Here is a 9,822-nt window from a genome sequence, read left to right on the forward strand (position 1 = left end):
GGTTTGCACCAAGGCTTTGTAATCAATGCCCTTGCTGGACAAGTCCTGGCTAATTTACATAACACAATTTATATCTTTATTTTCAGACTTAAAATTAAGTGTATGGCACATAAAGGATCTTCTTATAATCCTGCTTATATAACGTTAAGATGGTGGTTTAAGAGGGGCGTAGACGCTGACAGGTTCTCTTTCCACACGTATATAAAAATCAAAGAAATGTTAAGATGCCACAATGTTGAATCTGTAGGATTAAGGTTAAATTATAAAACAGAAAAAGACTACTTTGCTGAAACATACAAAACTTTTTTTTTCCCCTTGACACTTTTTCTTTGAATATATAATTCAGTATTTTACTTTTAATTTTATTTTTTTAAGTTTTTGTGGTGTTCCCCAGTCCTTTTATCTATAACTAATGACTTAAAAGATTTTTTTTTTTTTTTTTTATGGGTATTGCATTTTTCCTAAACCTGGCTGGATTGACCGATAGAGTATATTCCAGGACGTGCAGGCTCCAAAACAATGTGCCCCACAAGTGTAGCAGGAGACAAAAAATAGAGCTTAGTTCTTTGATATACAAATACTAATAAGCTTACCTACTAATAACACATTAGATCTTATTCCTTCCATGTCCTGGGTGTCAGATTATAATAAAGATGACTATGCAGGTGTAAATTTTAACATATGGATGAAGGATGGGCAAAAGAAACTCTAGTGTGACTGATCCTGTGCAACAAAGTAAGGCGTCACTCTGATGTTTGGGGGGGGGGGGGTTTATGTTTAATTATTGCTTACAGGAGAAAAAAAAAAAAGACACATACAGGTGTGCATTAAAATACATCCACAGGTGTGTCTCTAACTCAGATGTTGCCAATAAAGCTTTTAGAAGCTTCCAAAGACTTGACATCATCATATGGGCTGTCTTAAATTATATAAAGGCATAATACCCAGTGTATGCAAACTTTTGGCTTTGCAATAAGTAATAAAAATGCCTTAAAACCTTCTCTCTCATTATTCTGGGATTTGGCAAACAAATAATTTTGGTTCCTAATTGACCTAAAATGGGAAAGGTTTATTCTGATTTCATGTTAGATAGTGAGAAAAACATGCAGATGTGTCTTTTTAGATAATGTATGTAAACTTCCGGTTTCAACTGCAGATGTGATAAACATACATGTGAATAAGGCTCTAGACTATTCCTGTTAATTAAGCCACTGATTGTATCCTACTATGTTTTTATCGGTTACCTTGTTTTTTAATATTCAAAGGGCATGTACATTATGGTATATCCAAGGGATATGCAATAAATAGCTATTTTATGCTGACTCCACCTCTGGGACCTACATCGATGTGGAGAAAGGGGTCACCAGACTTGCAGCTACTAGCCACCATGTCTAGGCAGGTTGTCTTCTATGGAAGTAACAGAAATAGGCAAGGAGGCATGCTTATCTGCTTCCATTACTTCAAGTGACTTAAGATAGTCAAAGGACCCCATTCTCCACATAAGGCTTCCTTCACACATCCATGTTTCCGGTACGTGGGACATAAGTTTTCACACGTGCCGTAGACACGGACACTCTTAGACCCATTAAAATCAATGTGTATGCACGTGTTTTAACTTTGGACATGTGTCCGTGTGGAGCACATGCGTGCACTGTGCTCCACACGGCAATATGTTCATTTTTCTCCGGTAGCACTGATGTCACACAGCCCACACACTGATGTGATCCATGTGACATCAGTGCTACCGGAGAAAACATGAGTCTTTGAAATAAAAATAATTTTCTATACTCATCTGTCTCCAGCCTTGCTGTCTTCAGTGATGCTGTCACTTGCTTCCGAGCCCGCTCATTATTCTCATGAATATTCACTGCACTGAGGACCTAGAAGCAGCAGCAGCACCGGAGACAGCAGGGACAGGTGAGTAAAATGTTCTTGCTCTCTGTGTACCATCATGGATAGCACACGGAGAACATGTGTTCCAAATCACGGCACACGGAAGGCCATACGCACCTTGAACATGGTCCAAGCATGGACATGTGAAAGAGGCCTAAGTAAGGATCCTGCCGATACTCCCTTGGTAGCCATGTCTATAAAAGAAAATGTGAAAGGTCAGAATAGACTCCTTGGGTAATTTCATGATGGTGACACGCTCTTATAACAATCTCACATATCTCTCCTCTTTTCTTTCTTAGTGAAGCGGCCACTAATTACCTGCATTAGATTTTTTGAGTACACGATGGCAGTTCTTAAACTAAAATTCTCTAAGACAAGACGGGGAAAATTAGCTCAAGTTCTATGGATTCTTAACTGGCTCTCGGTAGTGACCGGACTCATTATTTTTAGCCTTGGTCTCTTCTTGAAAATTGAAATCAAGAAACGTAGCGAGCTGATGTTGAGTGGAAACCTCCAATCCGTACCCAACATGCTGATTGCCGTAGGCACCATAGCTTGCATCATCAATTTCTTTGGCGGCAAGATCTGTTATGACTGTTCGGATGCCAATAAGTTTTCTAGATGGAAGCTCTTTATGTTACCCTATATAATCTGCACGTTTTTCTTTACATTCTGCGTGTTTGCTGGAGCCATTATGTGCTACACCATGAGAAACGAGCTGGAGTCTGCTCTGTATCGTGGACTCAAAGATGCTTTGAAGTATTACAAGGACACAGACATCCCTGGACGTTGCTTCTTAAAATCTACAATAGACCTTCTCCAGATTGAGTTCCGCTGTTGTGGAAATAATGGTTTTCGGGACTGGTTTGAAATCCAGTGGATATCTGCACGTTACTTGGATATGGGTTCCAAAGAGACTGTAGAGTAAGTACTGATGGCTTATACACCCTTTCCAAATTCTCTTTATCCTTGTACAATAAATGTAATATTATACAGAGGCCACCAAAAAGGGGGTTGCTGGTTAAAGATGGGGTCCAAAGAAGGAGGCTCCATCCATGATGCCCAAAGAGAAGTCAGAACATGGATATTAATTTAAAAATCTCCAATTCTATATCTGCATTTGACTCATTATAAAAATGTTCCCCATTAGACAAGATGAAGGTCTCCCAAGGGTTTTAAAAGGTTTTCTGGGACTCTAACATTTCTGGACAATCCGTAGGATAGCTGGTATTACCTTCATTATTTAATTGGGCCTCCAGCACCAGATAAAGCCACTGCAAAATGTAAGACTGGTAAATAGTAAAGGGGTCGTGGTAGGCAGTGGACTCAGTGCCGCAACCCCTTCATCAGGATCGCAGAGAGGCGGTTGTGCGTCAGAAAATTAATATAGTCCATCAAAGTACCCAAAATTTCTGTTATTCATTTCTACATTTTAAGTCCCTTTTTTTAGTTAATGACTTAAAGAGAACCCTTTAATTACCATAAAAATGTATATAAATCTGTTGTTTTTAGCCAAGTAGGCCTGATCCTCAAGAAGACTTCCATAGGTAATAGTTGAGGACCACGTCCACTTCCCTAAAAAGATCAGATTTATGCACAGGGAATAGGGGTCATATCTCAGAAAAGGGAAGGGTAGAAACAAAAAGGAAAACAATATCAGATTCAGGAAAACAATATCAGATTCAGGTGAACAGTGGTATTTACACCACCTAAAAATGACTTATGGCAAGTGACAAGTCCTCTTTGATTTTTTTTGTACATGTCAGAAGTTTAGGTCTGGAGGAGACCCCATCAAACCCTATAATTAATTGCTCAGTTCCGGTTCTACCCCGTCCTCTGATAGCGGTTGAGTTCTCCACATCCGCCTCCCACTCAAATCAATTGGAGGCGGATGTGCAGTACCCCCAGCCGCGGCCACTATCAGAAGACAGGACAGCTCCGGATTTTAGCATTTCCTGATGTCGACACTGAGAACAGCTGATCGGCAGGGTGCAGGCTGTTAGCACCCAACCGATCAGACATTGATGACCTAACCCAAGGATAGACCATCAATGTTAAAGTAGTGGACAACCTTCTAAGTGTAGAAGAAGCACAATGCTTGGCTGTGCACTTCTGCGCCTTCATTTTAGCAATTAGTGGGAGAATTACCCTCACATTTCAAACAGATTTTAACATACTGATCGTTTACTCTTTACATACATTTGGGCAGTCAGGTTAGCTTAGAGGGGTGGGCAGGTGAAGACAAGTTATCACCTATCTTATCCATGATTGATTGGTCCAACCTCTGGGACTCGCACCCATCAGGAGAACAGGAAACTTTTCTCCGTGTTAGAATGGACTATGCTCCTTTTGTTCCTTATGTGTCTGCCAAGCGTTGCAGTCACCGTTTTCTGACAGCCCCATAGTGAATAAATGGAGTGGCGGTCGAATGTGCAACCTGCCGCTCCAGTTTCTAACGGATATAAATGTGCTTCATTGGGGATTTAAAATCTCCATTCTATAAATTGCTGAGGCTTCATGTGGTCAGACACAAACTGATCAGCAAGTAATCATTGTCCTGTGTATACGTGACAACTTGTTTCTTCTGGAAAACCCCTTTAAGATGTAACTGCAATTTAAAGGAAAACTTTTAATATGTCAGAGATGTTAGAGGTTTTGATTGGATGAGGATCGAGTGTGAAAACTCCCACCGAATGATAAAATTAAGGCGAAGTGCACAAATTACAATTTGCTGCAATGGCAAAACGTCTTGACCATGAAAGTGTGCTTGGACAGTCTTTAAGATGCAAATCTAATCTATGGCAAATGACTAGTATTATAAATAATACACTGAGAAAAAGTCGTTTAACTATAAGTGTATTGATTAATTCATATACCTTCATAGTTTGCGAACAACTACTGGTGTTGGACGTCCCCAAAGACGAGGTTGTTGGAGGAACCTTTAAATTAAATTCTTAACCGTGCATTCTAATTTTAAGACATCTTTACTGACTGATATTAATGTTATGTAAGTAGGGAAATCCTCTCTAAAAAGACAAAACATTATACATTTAATATAGAATTTATCTAGTACTATCCTTTCTTTACTTCCGAATAATTAACCTCTACACTAGTTGTGCAAAAGAGACAATGCACACAGCTGTATTATAGATCTATGCTACACAGATCTCTAATACGGCACCCATAGGATCAACTAGGACTTTTTTCCGCAGCATAGCCCACATAGTCACAGTTGGATAAGCTGACTGTGTGGCTGCATATAATTTGCTCACATCCAGAATGCTCTCTAGTCAATTGAATTCTACACAGCAGTTAGATGCTCATCTCCCTCCTCACACTTCTGAACACCTGACAGGGCTCTCATCAGTCCTGCATCATCACAATCCCCCAGAAACTGTGGTTTCCAGAGAAATTCTCCTAATCATGGCTCTCACTTTCTTGAATTGTGTGAATGTTCAAAATCCCTATTATCGATATGTGTAAATACGGTGATAATAGTGTAGGCTCAAAACAAAACACTGACTGACCCTTAATGTCTTGTAGCAGGACAAAGCTCCTGAACAGATCTGTCACTACAGTAAGGCTATGTGCACACAGTGCATTTTTCGGGTGCGTTTTTGGGCTCAAAACTGCATGACTTTGCTTCCCCAGCAAAGTGTATGAGGTTTCATTTTTGCTGTCTGCGCACAAATGTTTTTTTTTAAGCTACGTCTTTCAGCTTTAAAAAAAAAAAAAAAATGTTCATGTCAATTCTTTCCTGCGTTTTCCTCCCATACAATGCGCAGAAAAACGCAGAGATCAAAAATGACGCAAAACGCAGCCAAAAACACACCAAGATGCGGTAAAAACGCATGCGTTTTTACTGGAGCGTTTTTGCCGTGGGTGCGTTTATGCGTTTTTGTGCGTTTTTAGCGGCCAAAAACGCAGCATAAAAAAATGCAACGTGCGCGTATAGCCTAAAAGAACATGCCCCCCAGCACCCAGGAAGTAAGGAGACCTTCAAAACTGTGAGCTGCTCAAGAGACAACTTGATAACCCATCAATTGTAGCAAATTTACTATAATTTACACTACAGCCATCATAGTTTTCAGATTGTGGCGTGCAGAACAGTGAACTCCTCTTATTCGGCCAGGGCCACACGGGGATTGACTGCGATCCTCGCATGACACTCGGCTCATGCTGGCAGTGCAGCCGGAGCAGAGTGTCATGTGAGTGTCACTGCGACTGAGGTCCGATGATGCGATCGGACCTCAGCTGCAGGGGGGCAGGCCGGCACTGAGGAGGGGCGGGGTGGCTGAGAAGGGGCGGGGCGGCGCTGCGGAGGGATTTATCTCCCTCTCTCCTCCATTGCTGGCTATTGCCATTCTCGCTCTGCACTCGCGGTACACCGGTGTACTGCGAGTGCAGTGTGATTTTTCTCTCGCCCCATACACTTGAATGGGTGCGAGGGAAACAAGGCTAGCCTTACAGTCGCAGCATGCTGCGATTGTTTTCTCGGTCCGATTAGGGCTGAGAAAATAATCGCTCATGGGTGCTGGGACATAGGCTAATATTGCTCCGAGTGGAATGCGATAAAACATCGCATTCCACTCGTTCCGATTTTCATGCTGTGTGGCTTAGGCCTTCCAATGGGAATTTGTTAAAGATTAGCATATGAAATATATAAAACTATGTATTAACATTACTATTATATTTTGCAGCCGTCTGAAAAGTAACGTGGATGGAAAGTACTTACTGGACGGTGTTCCCTTCAGCTGCTGTAACCCCAGCTCTCCTCGGCCTTGTATCCAGTATCACATGACTAACAACTCTGCCCATTATAACTATGACTACCTCGCAGAGGAGCTGAACATCTGGCTCCAGGGCTGCAGACAGGCCCTCCTGGACTATTACGACCACCTCATGCAGTCCATAGGCCTTACGGTGCTTCTGGTTTGGCTCTTTGAGGTAAGACAACAATGGCCATATTGTGTTACACAACAATATACAGTATATCACAAAAGTGAGTACACCCCTCACATTTTTGAAAATATTTTATTATATCTTTTCATGGGACAACACTGAAGATCTGACACTTTGATACAATGTACAGTGTCAGTGTGCAACTTCTATAACAGGGTAAATTTGGTGCCTTCTAAATAACTCAACACACAGTCATTAATGTCTAAACTGCTAGCAACAAAAGTGAGTACACCCCTAAGTGAAAATGGCCGAATTGTACCCTATTAGTCATTTCCCTCTCTGATTTCATGTGACTCATTAATGTTAAAAGGTCTCAGGTGGGAATGGGGAGCAGGGGTGTTACATTTAGTGTTATCGCTCACACACACTCTCATACTGGTCATGGGAAGTTCAACATGGCTCCTCATGGCAAAGAATTCTCTGAGGATCTGGAAAAAAAAAAATTGTTTCTCTACATAATGATGGCCAAGGCTATAAGAAGATGTCAACACCCTGACATTGATCTTCAAAACGGTGGCCAAGACCATACAGCAGTATAACAAGACAGGTTCCACTCAGAACAGGCCTCGCCATGGTCAACTGAAGAAGTTGAGTGCACGTGCTCTCTGTCCTATCCAGAGGACATCTTTTCAAAATAGACGTATGAGTGCTGCCTTAACTGCAGAGGTTACAGAGATGGAGGGCTCAGCCTGTCAGTGCTAAGGCCATGCGCCGCACACTGCATCAAATTGGTCTGCATAGCTGTCGTCCCAGAAGAAAGCCTCTTCTAAAGATGATGCAAAAGAAAGCCTGGAAACAGTTTGCTGAAGACAAGCAGACTAAGGTTTACTGGAACCATGTCCTGTGGTCTGATGAGACCAAGATAAGTATTTAGTTCACATGGTGTGAAGCATTTGTGATGGCAACCAGGTAGGAAGTACAAAGACAAGTGTGTCCTGCCTACAGTCAAGCATGGTGGCGGGAGTGTCATGGTTTGGTGCTGCATGAGTGCTGCCAGCTTTGGGGAGCTACAATTCATTGAGGGAACTATGAATGGCAACATCTACGGTGACACACTGAAGCAAAGTATGATCACCTCCCTTCATATTTCAACATGATAAACCCAAAACACACCTCAAAGATGACCACCGCCTTACTAAAGAAACTGAGGGTAAAGGTGCTGGACTGGCCAAGTGTCTCCAAGCCAAAACCCTATGGAGCATCTGTGGGGCCTCCTCAAAGGGAAGGTGGAGGAACGCAAGGTCTCTAACATCCACCAGCTCCGGGATAATATCATGGAGGATGGAAGAGAATCCAGTGGCTTCTTTGAACTCCATGCACAAGAGAATTAAGGCAGTACTTGAAAATAATGGTGGCCACAAAAAATAGACAGTTTGGCCATTTTCACTTAGGTGTGTACTCACTTTTGTTGCCAGCGGTTTAGACATTAAAAAGGGGGTTCTTTACTCTGTAATAGTGGCAACATCTTTGTAATACCGATAGCTTTTTCCAAATACCTTGTTCAGCCAATACTGGCTGAGAGTGTCGCTATTGCAGTCCGCTCATCCCACTGAAATGCCCCCCCCCGAGCCGAGCTCTGTGACCTCTGAGATCTGGTGATGTCAGCTCAACTGGAAGTTGGCGTGACATCACTGGATCTCAGATGTCATGGAGCCCGGGGGGCTTCACACGATGGGAATGAGCAGACCACGATAGCGCTGGTATTTAGAAAAAGCCTTCCCTATCAGTATTGCAGAGTAGTGAACTACCTCTTTAATGGCTGGGTGTTGAGTTTTTTAGATACACTATATTTTCACCTCCTGCACTGGGACTGCTGTAGCGATGTCAGCTCCGGGTCTCAAGTGACATTAAGTCACGAGTCCTGCAGCCAATCACCAGTCACTATTGGGCTGCCCCCCCTCAATTTTGATACCCAGTTATGATGAAGCCCAACAGCTGGGGGCTGGTATTCTCAGCCTGGGGAGTCCCAAGGTTATTGAGACCCCCCCAGGCTAAGAATAGCAGCCTGCAGCCATCTAGGATTGTCACATTCATTAGATGCGACAATCCTGGTGCTTTACCCGGCTCTTCCCGATTGCCCTGGTGAGGTGGCAATTGGGGTAATAGGGCTTAATGACAGGGCGAATGCAACAGCCCAATAGATGCTACAAATTGACTGCAGGCCGGGAAACCACTTTGCTAGAGCAGTGTCGGTTTAGGAGGGGAGTATATGGTGTTTTTTTTTATTTTACAAAGGGGACCACTTCAATTAAAAGAGGTTGTCCAGATAGTTGACAACCCCTTTAATTCTAACTTGGAAAAATGTATGATGTATTTTTTTAGCTGATCACCCTATCATCCTTTTTGCTCAGCTGTCAGTGCTGACTGGTGTGCGTTACCTTCAAACTTCAATGGAGAACGTCTTGATTTTGGGGGATCCAGAGTCTGAATCTGATGGATGGTTACTGGAAAACAGCTGCATGGAAACTGCAAAACATAATTTCCGAATAATAAAGAATCTTGGCAAAATCAACCAGATTTCCACAGTTTCGGGGAAATCGGATCCGAATATGGACATCCCAACTGCAGATTATGGACCAGATAATGTCCCACCAAACTCCATCCCAACGGACAGCTGACCTCAATAATGGTCTTGGCTAAGTGAATATAAAGTACTTACGGAGAAACTTTGATGGTCTTGTTTTAAAGGTGTTACGAACTGCATTACCGACACCACGTGAAGGACACTTGGCTAGAATGTGTAAAAAGTCTTCATTTGTTTTAAAAAAAATGAACTTTACTTATTGTCAAAATGACTGTACAAAAAGATGATAGAGCTTATGTGTATTTTATTTACTGACAAAGCTTTTCTGCACTTTTAATACATTTTACACATTACATAACTTTTTTATGTTTTCTGTAAGCAACGTTAAAAGAAAAGTGATCTCTTGGCTACGGGCACGTCTGTTGTGTCTAGGGATAAATCTA

The 9,822-nt window shown here is 42.1% G+C and overlaps 1 protein-coding gene across 1 annotated transcript; it reads left to right on the top strand.

Annotated features, from left to right (window-relative positions):
• Positions 1-2,236: 2,236 nt before the first annotated feature.
• Positions 2,237-9,473, top strand: LOC142257794 (photoreceptor outer segment membrane glycoprotein 2-like). The gene is made up of 3 exons (XM_075330007.1): positions 2,237-2,817; positions 6,594-6,840; positions 9,207-9,473. The coding sequence occupies exons 1-3, from the start codon at positions 2,237-2,239 to the stop codon at positions 9,471-9,473; spliced, it is 1,095 nt and encodes a 364-aa protein (XP_075186122.1).
• Positions 9,474-9,822: the final 349 nt, after the last annotated feature.

The sequence above is a fragment of the Anomaloglossus baeobatrachus genome, chromosome 12 (assembly GCF_048569485.1).
Source record: "Anomaloglossus baeobatrachus isolate aAnoBae1 chromosome 12, aAnoBae1.hap1, whole genome shotgun sequence".
In the NCBI taxonomy this organism is placed as follows: domain Eukaryota; kingdom Metazoa; phylum Chordata; class Amphibia; order Anura; family Aromobatidae; genus Anomaloglossus; species Anomaloglossus baeobatrachus.